Here is a 14,360-nt window from a genome sequence, read left to right on the forward strand (position 1 = left end):
TTCCATCACGCGGGTTTTAGGTTTCTCGCCGCTAAGAATAGCAGTTCCTCGTCGTCCTCGTATCCCTCATCGTCCTCAGTGCTAAGATTCGAGTGAGACAAGCTCTCACCCAGCAGCGCCCGCCGACTGGCGAACGCGGCGGTGATTTTGGCCAATCACCGCCGGCCCGATCTAGGGTTTGTCCCGGCTCGGTTAGATTCCGACGGGCATCGGGTAGTTAACTAGTTATTAACTACTAATAACTAGTTAGTTAACTGGTCAATGGGTATCGATGATGTCGTGGCCGTCAGAGGACAAGTAACTAACTGCATGCATGCATACACTCCTGAACTTGACCCAACTACCGGCACGGAAGGACCTTGGCCAAGCAACTTGATTTTGAGTTCCGACACACATAGGCGCTAGAAACCGAGTGCCCAAATCAGGCCATTTAGACGAGCTGCGTGGCGCACAGAACGTTTCGCCAATAGAATAATGAGCCCACCGTTCGCAAACCCGTGTTGCTTTCACGAATACGGCTGGCCTATGGGGGAGGTGGACCAGCCATGCAGAACCACGCTTGCCTGTTTAGTATAGTGCGTGGTGCGCGAATGGAGTCGGTCTTGGCAGAGCTGTCAAAGCCGCGGGCCACGCTCTGGTGGGTGGGTGGTAGAAAAAAAAAAAAAAAAAAAAAGGAAGATGAAGATATTTCGGGGTGATCTCGATATGGAGAATTCAGGGTCCATGATGGATATTGATCCACTGCACTGTGAGGGCAAAGGGGTGTCGGTTCCGTGGATTGTACACAGATTGAACTTGGCCATCTCGCACCAGGCACTTCCCAAATATAGATAAATGTGGATGCGCAGACAGTCGGATCCGACAGCGATGGGAGAATCCCGAGTTGTTTAATCTGGAGAGGGAGCTCTGGGCCAATTGTGTGCCGGTTGTGTGGATGCACAGCCGTGAGGCGCATGGCTCGGGGCAAAAGCGCGCACCCGAGCTCGATGCGGTATAGCAGCAGAAGGAGAGAAGTCGGAGTGGAAGTGGTCCCGAGATCCGCTGGCAAGGTGGATTGGCTGAGGCGCCGCTCCACTGGTGAGGATCGTTTATCGCTCGCGTGTAGGATGTAGGTTCCACTGTTGGCGGTGCATATACCGATATAGTAGATAGACCGGATCAGAGGGCAGTATCTGTGGCAGTCGGCGATTGATTCAGCGGGGTAGCGTGCTAGAGAGCTTGTCCCTTCAGGTTTGTGTTATTTAGAGTGGCCCTGGGTTGGGTTGAAACGGTCGCACTGCGGCGGAGGTTTCACGAGTGGCCGATCGGAGACGATCGCAGTGCGGAGTTGGGCATGCTGGTTTGTGCCATCATGACAGGAGGGTTGGCGGGATTTTTTACCGGGCATGTGTAAACTCCTTAAAGCAATCGGTGATGTGGGATCGACTTGAGATGTTGATTAGTGATGGAGCGCGGGCCTCCGCGTGTGTAGAGGTTGATATATATCTGCAAGTCTACGTCGATCCCCAACACCCTCGTGTCGAAACTACTTGATCACTCTTGTGCAGTGCCCATGCCCTAGGAGCCTATTGAGTCTACATAGTCAAATAATGCCGCCATCGAAATACCTCAAATGCATATAGCACGCAAGAAACATCCTGCAATCGCCCGCAGCAGCCATCGCATTTTCCGCTTTTGACGAGCAATTAAACACGGGAATGTGTCTCACAACCCCTGAGCCATCTGCCAGACCATCTCGCATGACTATCACCAATCTGACCCGTACCAGGAAGGTCGATAGCGCCAGCCTGACGCAATGCTGCAAAAGCCTCAGCAGCCCACGGTAGTGAGATGTTTATTCGGGCTTCAGCCGGGCTTAGCTGCACGCCAGAAGCTAGTCAATAATGGGGGTACGCGCCGACACAAAAAGACAGGAGCCCCATAGCGGGTGAGTGAGTGGCTGATTTCTCCGTTCCTCTCATTAGACACTATAAACTATAGGGACAATAATATACATGGACCACACTATTCTACAGCTACCTTGCTAAGTCAAAGAGGGGACTTGTTTCACGTCACCCCTATACCTACTCCGGATGTGATCTTCGCCAGCAGAGCGGGAGACACGCTGTGCCTGACCCGAGAGCCCCCATTCGCAGACGCCGCGATGGTGAAACCTTTCCTATAATCGTCGTATCACTGAAACACAGGCCGGACGGTGGCCGCGGAGAGATTCAAGGCATGGGAAGGAGTGGTGCCCGGAAGACGATCGTCCACAGCCTGCCCTACCACCCGGCTTGTGCTGTGGATGAGCATCGTTAAGCTAACCAGACTCGGCGGCGGCTGTATCGTGAGATCACTCAGACGGAGGATGGGTATGTGGGCTTGGAATCAGTGATCAGTCAGCACCAACAGAAGAATGCCAGCTTTGACAGCCTCTTCAACAGCCTCCATCAATAGTTGTCTGGACGCGCCGTTTCCCCAGAGCTGAAGGTGGCCTGAACATCGCCTGTCAGATTGAGTGTCGCCTGACGAGGCTGAAGCTGACCGCAAATCCCCCAGTTAGGTTGAAGCTGAGCACCCCAGGAGGCCGTGCTCTCAGGTCCAGTGGCGCATGGCGGCGCAGCAAATACCGGAGAAGAATGAACAGCGACAGCGCTCTCTGTGGAGGGCAGCTGCTGGGTCTCTCCCATCAAGAGCCAGGATTGGCCCATCCAGAGACACTCCAGCAGACCTACAGAGAAAGAGCTCTGCTCGGCGAAACTCCCTGCAAATAGAGTAGGGCGGCTGCCATGGGTGCCGCGATGGTGCTAGGATTGCGTTTTCAGCAAGGATTCTAGCTTCGTGGGTGGTGACTGAATGGCGCTGGCCCCCCGGTGGGGGGGGGGGAGGAATTCTCTAAGCCAGGAAGCAGGTGGGTGAGTATAGACCAAAGAATTTGCACCTCGGTCGTTCGGATGGGAAAGCCATTGGGAACGACGTTACCGTCTCTGAGAAGATGGGCGATGATCCGTCAACCACGGAACCTTCTCCCCACCGAGTAGTGAAGCTGCACAAGATCCAAGATTATTCCAAGCAACCTCGGATGGCACACCAGGGCCACACGGTGTGTCTGAGTGGATAATATCACTCGCCGTCAAAGGTCGGTGGGGTCCACCATGATTCAACCAGACAAGCAGGACCATGTGGGCAAGTCAGCGAGATATTCCACCCGCTCGGGAGTCAAGGGAACCAAGGTCTCCCGCTTGAATCGGTAAACCGCGGCAAGGGTCCCGGGGAAGAAGGAAGCAAATTGCGGTTTCAGTCGGTGGGACTATTTCAGCCCTTCAGGGTCCCAAAGTGGATATCGAACTTGATTGCCCAAGCAAGGATCCCACAGAGACCCTGGCATCATGATTATCGCCGCCATTAACTCTCCTGAAACTCTGCCGAGTTACATATACTAGATTTTCAATCTGAATGCCGGCTGCGTACAGAGCATGGCCGATGCGTCGTCTCGCCTATCCTCGCACTACATCCAATGTACTCATATTCTGTACAACAATGGCATCCATCGATCATCACAGCAGGGGTCCATCATAACCTCCACCCTCACGCAAACTAAGTTGGCGGGATAGTGCAGCCAGTTATAGCACACCGACAGTGGAGCGTGCTCGCAACGATGAGCGAATAGGCAGAACCCGATACCAACCGAGCATGATCAGTGCCGGAGGAGCCCTCCAAGAGGGTTGAAGCTCCTAAAGCCTTAAAGCTGCGATGGAATGGTTGCCGGCTCCGCTTTTCCTCTGGAAAATCGAAACCGCGAATCGGGGGTTTTCTGTCGTTCATTTTTTTACCTTTTTCGCCGCTCTGAAGGAACCGCTATCGAGAGTGGTGGCGTCGATAATGTCATCCTGTTCGCACTGGCACACACGCGAAATTCTGGTTAATGGATTCGGAGGCTTCCACGGGGGAAAAACCCCCCGAGGATTGGCCGATCGCGGCTGCCGACAAAGAGCCGCGGGTGTCAGCCCGAGGTTGAAAAGCGCGTCGGCTTCACCCTGGGAAAGGGATGAGGAAAGAGCTGGGATTGTGCTTGGCTGCTCATTTCTCCTTGCCGGGAATTGGCCTCGGGGGCATGAACCTTTCTACACCAGCGGGACAGCACAGCACCTATGAGCGCGGTTGATCGCCGCTTCGATGCTTCGCAGATTGCTGATCGCAGCGATGCTCGATCCAGCATCGCTTGCACCCGAATTGTCCACAGGAGAACGACTCCACTTGGACCGAGCATTGTTTGGATGGGGGCTGGTGTCCACAACGGGAGGTCTTCAACGTGGCGAAATCGCGGAGTTGGGAGTGCGCCATGGGAGCAACAGATGAAATCGGGGGAGTACGATCGGATCCATCATTCTGATTGGATCTTGGTTGGCTTTTTTCCTGTTTCCTTTCATCCATTTGCGACACGGTTAAACTTTGATATGATTCTCCTAGATCGGGAATTCCTCGCAGACTCGTGGTGGCTGGTATCTGCAGCTAGGCCAGTTTATGCACCCGAGCCGTTGAAGTCGGGTTCTGCTCATGGCGATCGGCGATCCTTACCTGCCATGACCTCATCCCCAGAATGGACACCCTTGCAGCCTCGTTCTCTCGGATTAGATTGGGACCAGCACGGTCGGATCTGTAGCGTGAGGTGCGTATGTGGGTAATCCTCCGCGCGCATTGAAGATCGGGCTCGGGGAATTCACGAGGCTGGGGGAATACACGGACCAGACTTGAGGGTCGTGGGAACACCGCGCATGGTCGGCAGTGACAGGAGTCGCCTCAGCTGGAAAGCTGGAAATAGCAGCAGACGAAAGGTGACAGTGCAGAGTGACGGCGACGATGGCACCGTCTCGTTCCCACTGAGCACGGGGAGTTGCCCAGTTGGGCCGAGTCTCCCCCGCCACCCAATCAGCGTCGCCCTTGCGTCAGGCCACCAGATCAGGTGAGATGCAAGGTGTGCTATGTTTAGCGGCGCGTATTGATACGTACAAGGTATAAGGTATAATGGATAATGGTATGCGCCAGCACGAGTGCGTTGCCCTTGAGTAAACGAGATCGTGAACTATCACATCGACGAAGCATAGCTCGGCACGCGGAAGTAGCAACGGCAGATCTGGTTGACAGCACGAGCAAATGACTGAAGAGTCGAGTCACGGCACCGCATGCCCACCTCCCCCCGACAACTCAACGCTCACCACGGACGAGGATCAGCATCATGGTTCATGCGCAGGTTCGCAGCCACGAACCACTCTGCCGCGGAGCCCAATAATATCCAGGGCGATCCGCGAGTGGAGCAGGACCGGAGTGAATAATGGGAACGGGGAGCTCTCCAGCCCCATTTCCCCCGTTGAGAACGTCCCCCGTTTGGCACGCTTGACTTGGACCCAGCAAGGAGAAGCATCGAACAGGTGTGAACTCCATTTCGCGAGCCGGACGCGATTGGGCGACACTCGGCTTTCTGAGACCAAGTTAGGGCGGAGAGCTATAATTATATCGATTATACTTCTCTACAGGGAACGCGAGGCGGATGATCGCGACTACGTGGCGATGATTGGACTGGCGGTGTCAACCCATCCAACCCCCCTTGTCCCTTCCCACGGTGGTTGGGGAGTGAAGAAGCGAGGCTGTGTAATCTACAATGGTGCTCCCCTTCATGAAGTCACCACGCCAAGCGGGCCGTAAACTTCGATCGGAATCTTTCCAGTCACTCCCAAAAGAGTCCGGCTCCACCTTTCCCTTGTGGATTCCGAGTTGCTTGAAAGCCTCGTTTTCGTATTACCGGTACTCTGTATGGAAAAGTATTCGTGAATGGCCGGATGCTGGGGAAGAGGCATGGGTGAATGTGAACCGGACACGTCGGAAGGGTGGGCGCGAAGCTCCCAATGGGCGGATGGTACTGGGTACATGGGTCTGCTCGATCCTCTCTGTACTCCGTCGACTGCGTATCGGGCTAGGCGCACGAGGTCAGGGTGACGCTGCGAGGCAAGATCATGCATGCTGATGGGAGCCACGACTACGATACTTGGACATCCCAGTACACCAAGTACGGTGATACGGTGCTTCCCTCGAGTGCTGCTCCGATTACCCACTAGTCCCTGGATAGTCTTGGGGCGAAGGACGGAGCCCAAGAATAAAAATAAAACCCCCGAAAGGCGACCTTTTTTGGTTTTTTCTTTTTTCTTCCCTGACCTTTCCTAAACTGAACAGCGCCTCCATGGCCCTAAACACTCAAGCAGTTAGGCCCGAGGGATTGCCCTCCCGGAACAACTGCTAATAATAATCACCCTCGTAGAATGGCCGTTGCTTTAAACCCTGCGCCGTCCTTGCATCCCACCTCCCCCTTCTCCCCCTCCCCTCCTCTTTTGATCTTGAGATCGAACTATGCTATCGTGAAAAGGTCCCACATTCGCTGCTCCTCCCCCCCCCACGTTCGCTCTTACGCTCGCTTGTTGCTGCTACGAGAACCACGTTCGCTACGTTTAGTGCTTGGAATCTTTGGCTTGTCTGGATAACGGAAGCGAGGAAACATCGACATCCCTCACAGAAAGACCCAAGGAGATCCACGCGATCCGGTTATATCCCGAATATTCTTTAATACCTAATTATCCCGCGCCTTGCGCGTCCGGTGATTTGCTGCTGCGAGTTTGGATTTTGGATTTATTCTTTTTGATTTTGGATTTTGACGTCTGGTCCAATCGCCCTTTCGGAGGAAATCCCCGACGATCCGATTCGATTGGGAAGAAACGAGGATACTCGGAGATTGACAACAATCGCCTGGCGTTTGCGCCTATCTTCGTTCGACAGACGCCGTTTGTTCCGCACCCCGACGACTTCGCCGTTGTACGATCCGAACGGAAGCTCTTTTGTTCTGGATTTCCTCGAGATCGTCGCTTCACCTAGTTAGATCGTCGCGCTTGCGCCTCGGCCCTCCGATCTAGGGATCTAGGTTCGCCCATCGCCCGGCTCGATTGCCTGCTGTCTCGGCTGAGGGCACCTTGCTCGATCCCATCCGGCACGTATCGGCCGATCTGTTTGGCAGGGTCTCAGGACGAACGAGCCTCGGAGGATCCCAATATCAGCTCCGGGTAAGTAGAAACAGAGTTCCCCCACTCGCCCCCTTCCACGGTCTCACTCTCTCCCTCGTGCCTTGCATTATTTCCTCTTTGGTCGTCGCTTGGCCCCTCCTTGCAGTTCTCCAATCTCCCACGGGGGCCTCTGGGCCTCTGCCGGGAGATGACGAGCGTCGAGTGGCACCGATAGTCCCGCCGGGACGGCTTCCCCGTCGTTCTTCATTCCAATATCCAATATCATGATCACCGGGGAGCTGTTTGTTGTTGACATCCCTCTTCTGTTGTCAGGTATTGTTGTGTCTTGCGAATCTTGCATATTAGGCGACATCGACGGCAGATCGGTGTCAGGTCTGTGGTTTTCTGATTCACTTGATTCACCTGGTGAGTTTCTCCCTCCTTCCCAGTCATTCCCCGTGGTCGATGCACCGGTCCGGATTGCCCTTCATCCAAAGGACGAGAGTGTGTGAAGGGGAAGAGGGACACGGAAACAAGAGTTCGTACTCATTGCTGGAGTAGTTCACCCCTCTTGGTATTGGTGCCCAATCCGCTTGAAGCTTTCCCGAGACCTCGCACGGAAATAGGAAAAGAAAGCCAAAACCTCGCCAGTCCGCGCTCGTCGATTGCAACAAATTGCATACCTCGTGTGCCATCTTTCCACCCAATATCGGTTCGCCCGTCGCCACGAAACTAGCGGTGGCCTTCCCGGACTGTAGCTCGTCTCTTATGCGACAGGTTCCTCCAGTACCGGCTTTCATTAACCTCTGGGCACGCCGGCTCATCTGAGTCTCTCGCTGCAGCCAGCCTTTGCTCGTCTCAGCCTTGGTGGTGCCAATCCTGGATGGTGATTTGAGGCCTTTTGTTGCCGACCTTTCTGTGAGACTGACAGCAGCTTCCATCTCGTCGCTCGTTCTGTCTCGGAGTGCGCCCCTTTTTTCTTCTGCGCTCTGGACGTAGTATCGTGGGAAGGATAAATTCCCAGTCATTCGCTTCTTCAGGCTGTTCTGTCTTGTTGCAGTGTCTGCAACACCTTCAAGCTGGCTTACTCGAAGACACACGGCGTTTTGGTAAGATCCGTCCCAGCTCTTGTTTCTCTTCTGGATGCCCGCATGTTGTGCCTGTCTCTTCCAATTCCGGCCCAGATTCTTGTTTGAAGCCTCCTCCGGCGCCCCTCCTTTTGCTCCTTTCCTCACCCCGAGTTGCCGCTCTCGAGAACTCGCCGGCTGACTTGCCTCTCTGTCTGTTGCAGTTCGACCCGGACTTCCAAACGCCTCTGATTCTCGGCGAGTCCCTGGATTTCTTGGATTCCGAAGAGTCACAGTTTGTCGGTGCGTTTTCAGGCGGCCTGTGGGCCAAGTCTGAGCCCATACTGTCTATGTCTGGTTTCCAGAAGCCCGCTGCCGGCGCTGTGCTTGGTATGTCGCTTCCATCCTGACCTTCTATTGTCTGACCCGTTTGTGATGCTGATACGGGATTGCTCAGATTACAATTCCACGCGGTCTTTGCATGATGCTGGTTCGTACTCAGCCTACGGACAATCGCCATACGTGACTTCTTCGCTCGTGCCCTCGCCCATGGCCGACCAGGCCAGTCAGATCTCGGACTGCGTTCCGTACATACCCAGCAACGAGTATGGCTCCTCGTATGAGGAGGCCCCGTCGCCCGCGATGCCCGCTGGGACTCGACAGCAGCCGGAGATTGTGACGTACAGTCCCCAACGCGGCGGCGAAGGTACTCGCGTGGTGGTGCAGGTTCAGTCCCCCTATGACCTGCACAACTCGATGTGCACCCTCTTTGTTGTGTTTGGCTCGAAGCGATGCCAGTGCAACCCGAACTTTATGGGATTTGAGGGCTCCACCTTCCAGTATCAACTGAACGCCGATGCACCCCCCTTCATGTCCACGGGTTCTCCGTCCTTCGCAGTTCCTGTGCAGGTGGTGTTGGAGACCCAGGGTGACTACCAACCAGCTACCCTCCAGGTGGGTGTTTATACCTACGAGCAAGTGGCACCGCCCTCCCCCTCTGGAGACTCTCGCAAGCGTAAATTCTCTTCCTACTCCGATAACCCTCTCCCTGCTCCAACGAAGCGGCGGACTGGCCCGGTGGTTTCCAAGGTTGAACCGTTGGAGGCCTATTCCTACCGCGACAATCGCTCTGCATCTTTTTCGCCCTACATGCAATCTCTCCCGGCCATGATGCCCTACGCTGGCTCCTATCACACCATATCCTCTCCACGACCTGGCCCCACCCACTATGCCACGGTGTCGGCTACTCAGGGTGGTCTTCGAGCTCATTCTCCTGCTACTCCCGCATGGAGCCCGTCGTACACGTCGCTCGCCCAGCATATTCCTCGACATACGGGTCCCTCCCCTGTTCGCGCGTCGAACCCAACCCTTATTCGCACATCTACTCTCCAGCAGTCCACCAACATCAGCCACAATCAGAGCTTCAACCCATATGCCATGTACCCCACCAAGGCTATCCTCAAGCTGAATGGCGATTTGGATGCCATGGTGGAAGGATGGAGCAAACAGGAGCGTGAAAGCCAACGTCGTCTGGTGCAATTCACCCGGTCCCAGACGGGTAGCACCATCCACGCCGATTTCAAACCCGTTACACCGGAGGAGCGCGCACCTAATAGCATCTGCATCAGCTGCATTCTGTGGGCGGAGAAGGATGAATGCTACGTCACAAGCGTCGATACGATCTACCTACTCGAGTCTCTGGTCGCGGTCCGCTTCACCGTCGAAGAGAAGAATCGTATCCGGCGGAACTTGGAGGGCTTCCGACCCCTCACTGTCTCCAAGGCTAAGGCTGACAGCGAGGAGTTTTTCAAAGTCATCATGGGCTTCCCTGCGCCCAAGCCTCGCAACATCGAGAAGGATGTTAAGGTCTTCCCTTGGAAGATCCTGAGCCACGCTTTGAAGAAGATTATTGGGAAATATGTGAGTAGCCCTGACCGGAGAGAACTTTTGACCCATTCCTAACATTCCGCACAGTCTGCCAGCTACTCTTCAACCGCAGGCGCTCTGCCAACGCCGATGACCACCTATGCGAGCCACGGTACCGGTTCTGACTCGGGTACTGAACCTCACACTGCCAATTCGCCACAGTCAGTTTCCGACTCTGGCCCTGGCAACAACTATGCCTCTGGCATTGGGGCTCAAATCTACTCGACGCAGGCAGATCCTACTGGTGCGTCGCTGACAGCGGCTCCGGACCTACGATCAGTGATGCCTGCAGCTACTCAACCATACACTTCTGTTGGGGCATATTCCTCCTATCCGGCCATCTGTCAACCTCAGTCAGGCCACGGTCTCGTGGCTCCCACACCTCGCGCTCTCTGGGATCTCCAGGGGCTTGGTGCGATGACTCCCTCAAGTGGCGCCGCAAGCAGTGGGTGCTACAGCTACGTCGATCCCGCGTATCCTCTGCATGATGCGACACACGGCCCTTGATCTTGGCTGTTGTTGCGATTCCTGATTTTATTGCTTTTTTGGTTTTTATCTTTCGATTTGAATATTTCCCCTCTGCTCTGTTTGATATACGATTCCCCTTCCTGTCACTCCTTACGACTTGCCCAGTCGCCGTCGACACTTGGTGGGATCCTCCTCCCCCAAAGTGGCCGACGCTGCTTACGATTTTCACGTCTCTCCTTACCACACTTCGTGATGCCTGAATGCCCCTGATTTGACCTTAACTTGCATTTTTGTTTGAGACCTGTTCCTCGCATTTTAGACGGTGTCTTGTTCATTCCTTTCATCACTGGGTTGCATAACCTGCCGGGCATTATGGGCTTCCTCTCCTTTTTTTCGCACAAAAAACTGGGCTCCTGTACGAGTACTTGGCATAGCATGGGCGCTGCTGTCATTCCTTTCGCATTCGCAGGACGGTTTCGGGATAGATCTGTGATTTGGGCACATTCGGAGGCTGGGGTCTGCTTTCTTCGGTAGGCTGGTCTTTAGTCTCCCGGCGCAGTTGGGGACGGAGCCGCGCAAGGGGTTTCTGGGGCTGGGAAAGTCTTCGTGTTTTCTCACCTGGGTCTCTCTTTGCTGTGGCTTTCGTTCTCTTTTTTCGGTGATCCTGGGCGTTTTTTTGATACTTTTTCCGTCTCGAGCTGAGGGCTGTTGTTTACTGCATTGTTCTGGCGTTTACGGAGATGGGCCTTTTCCGGGTCTCTAGCGTCTAGTTTTCTATCTTATTTGAACTGATCGACTTTCTGATCTCGCACTGGATTTTTTCTTCTTCACCGTATTTAAATCTGCCTTCATCTCACATTCATCTTTAACCTCATCTCCATGTACGTCGAATGACAGATCTAATTGATAAGACTGCCCACTCCCGTCCTCGGGATCTTCAACACCCGCTGACTCATCTATCTTATCGTTTGCACGTGATTTGCGGGGCGAGATCGGCGAAAAAGGAAATCCCCCTTGACTCACGGCGCAAGGCTTTTGATACCAAATCACCCTCTTCTTTGAATTGACTTGCACTAAGTCATCTGGTGACGGCTCCCCCGAGTTGTTCATTCATATCTCGCTGCGGCTCCAATTGGCCACTTGTACACCTTGTTCAAACATTTCCTCTCTTTTTAGCCCCGCGCGACTCTTTACAATTGTTCCACTATGGACGCTATCAAGCAGACCTTTGCCAAGTGCAAGGAGCAACGGCGGGCAGCCCTGGTGGCCTATATCACCGCCGGATATCCCACTGTGGAAGAGGCTGTGGACATTCTTCTTGGATTGGAGAATGGCGGTGCCGGTGAGTAGACTTTTATTCTTTTCTCTCAGTGGCGGGGTATTGGATTTGATCGATACGCAGTAACTAACGGATGGCCGGTTTCTACAATACAGACATTATTGAACTTGGAATCCCCTTCACCGATCCTATCGCCGACGGCCCGACTATCCAAAAAGCGAACACCAAGGCTCTTGATAATGGTGTGACGGTGACAACAGTGCTTGAGCTTGTGCGAAGTGCCCGCAGCCGCGGCTTGAAGGCCCCACTGCTTCTCATGGGCTACTATAACCCTCTTCTGCGATATGGTGAGGAGCGCATGTTGAAGGATTGCAAGGAGGCTGGTGTCAATGGTTTTATCATGGTCGATTTGCCCCCCGAGGAGGCGGTTCGCTTCCGCGACCTCTGCGCCAGCACTGGGTAAGTTGTACTTGATTTGGATGAGTTGTGGATGTGTCACCCATGCTGATACCTTTAGTCTCTCATACGTTCCTCTCATTGCCCCCGCTACCTCCGAAGCTCGCATGAAGCTCCTGTCCAAGATCGCCGACTCCTTCATCTACGTCGTCTCGCGTATGGGTGTTACCGGTGCTACTGGGAAGCTGAGCGCCAATGTCCCCGAGCTGTTGGCCCGTGTTCACGAATACTCTGGAAATGTCCCGGCTGCTCTTGGATTTGGTGTCAGCACCCGTGAGCACTTCCTTTCTGTCCAGGAGGTCGCCGAGGGTGTCGTTATTGGCAGTCAGATTATCACCGTGGTCGGCCAGGCCCCGGCTGGTCAGGCGGCAAAGCACGCTGAAGATTACCTGTCCAGCGTCACTGGTCGTAAGCTGGAGCGCGATACACAGGGTTCGCTCACTCGCGAGGTGAAGGTGCTTGAGGCCATCGAGAAGGCCCAGCCTACGGGCGAGGCGCAGCCCACCAAGGTTATCACGGAGGCCGACACCCCTAATGGTCCTGGCCTTGGTGACCAGCTGGAGGCTCTGAACGTGACTAAGGACCCCAAGGCCCAGCCATCCCGATTCGGCGAGTTTGGTGGCCAGTACGTTCCCGAGTCGTTGATGGACTGCTTGGCTCAGCTGGAGCAGGGATTCAGCGATGCGCTCCAAGACCCGAAGTTCTGGGAGGAGTTCCGTTCCTACTATCCATACATGGGTCGTCCCAGCAGCCTTCACCTGGCCAACCGACTGACCGAACATGTTGGTGGTGCTAACATCTGGCTGAAGCGTGAGGATCTCAACCACACTGGTAGCCACAAGATCAACAATGCTCTTGGTCAGATCCTGATTGCCAAGCGGTTGGGCAAGACCCAGATTATCGCCGAGACCGGTGCTGGCCAGCACGGTGTTGCGACAGCCACCGTGTGTGCCAAGTTCGGTATGAAGTGCACAGTCTATATGGGCGCCGAGGATGTGCGCCGACAAGCCCTTAACGTGTTCCGGATGAAGCTTCTCGGTGCGTCCGTCGTTGCTGTCGACGCTGGTAGCCGCACCCTTCGCGACGCTGTTAACGAAGCCCTCCGCGCCTGGGTCGTCGAGCTCGACACTACTCATTATATTATCGGCTCGGCTATTGGTCCGCACCCCTTCCCGACAATTGTGCGTACCTTCCAGTCCGTCATTGGTGACGAGACCAAGGAACAGATGCGCGGAGCTATTGGCAAGCTGCCCGACGCTGTTGTCGCCTGTGTCGGTGGTGGCAGTAACGCCGTCGGCATGTTTTACCCCTTCTCTAAAGACCCCAGCGTCAGACTCGTTGGTGTTGAGGCTGGTGGTGATGGAATCGACACTGCTCGCCACTCCGCTACTCTGTCGGGTGGCTCCAAGGGTGTTTTGCACGGTGTCCGCACCTACGTCCTTCAGAACGAGCACGGCCAGATCTCCGAGACGCACTCTATCTCCGCCGGTCTCGACTACCCCGGTGTTGGTCCCGAGCTGAGTGCTTGGAAGGATTCTGACCGCGCTACTTTCATTGCCGCAGACGATGCCCAGGCTTTGATTGGTTTCCGCACCCTCGCCCAAACCGAGGGCATCATCCCCGCCCTGGAGTCCTCCCACGCCGTCTACGGCGCCATCGAACTGGCCAGGACCATGAAGAAGGGCGAGAACATCGTTTTGAACCTGAGTGGCCGTGGCGACAAGGACGTGCAGAGCGTCGCCGACGAGCTGCCGCGCCTGGGCCCGAAGATCGACTGGGACCTGCGCTTCTAAGCCTCTTCCCACCTCACCGTGGCCGACATATATCAACTCCCCATTTCTCTGAAGGGCTAGTCATGTACCGCCCCATCTCCAGCATAAATGCCTTTTGTTCTTTTCTCTGAGCGGTAGAACCAGTTTCTGGGGGTTCTGCATGTTTTGCCATGATCGACAATATGATGCAACGGACTCTCACAAAAGCGTCTCTTTGGTTTCGGATTATTTTTTGCTATCATTCTCATTTCCCTTGTATTGTTCTCTTCCTTTTCTTTCGGATCCCGCTCATGCCATTGTTTATACGGGGCTTTAGAAATACCAGTCGATATCGATTATCTCATTTTTTGCTCGCTACCTAGGTATT

General features: G+C 54.7%; 2 protein-coding genes across 2 annotated transcripts; both read left to right on the plus strand.

Annotated features, from left to right (window-relative positions):
- Nucleotides 1–7,309: 7,309 nt before the first annotated feature.
- medA (transcriptional regulator medA) lies at nt 7,310–10,525 on the plus strand (the record flags this gene model as incomplete). The annotated part of the gene is made up of 5 exons (XM_056943407.1): nt 7,310–7,326; nt 8,086–8,134; nt 8,317–8,482; nt 8,550–10,012; nt 10,067–10,525. The coding sequence occupies 5 exons, from the start codon at nt 7,310–7,312 to the stop codon at nt 10,523–10,525; spliced, it is 2,154 nt and encodes a 717-aa protein (XP_056800290.1).
- A 1,167-nt stretch (nt 10,526–11,692) lies between these two features.
- trpB (tryptophan synthase TRP5) lies at nt 11,693–14,014 on the plus strand (the record flags this gene model as incomplete). The annotated part of the gene is made up of 3 exons (XM_056943408.1): nt 11,693–11,828; nt 11,921–12,224; nt 12,283–14,014. The coding sequence occupies 3 exons, from the start codon at nt 11,693–11,695 to the stop codon at nt 14,012–14,014; spliced, it is 2,172 nt and encodes a 723-aa protein (XP_056800291.1).
- Between the last annotated feature and the right edge of the window lie 346 nt (nt 14,015–14,360).

Source organism: Penicillium hispanicum (assembly GCF_028827665.1).
Source record: "Penicillium hispanicum strain IBT 35686 chromosome Unknown utg000004l_segment0_segment0, whole genome shotgun sequence".
Classification (NCBI taxonomy): domain Eukaryota; kingdom Fungi; phylum Ascomycota; class Eurotiomycetes; order Eurotiales; family Aspergillaceae; genus Penicillium; species Penicillium hispanicum.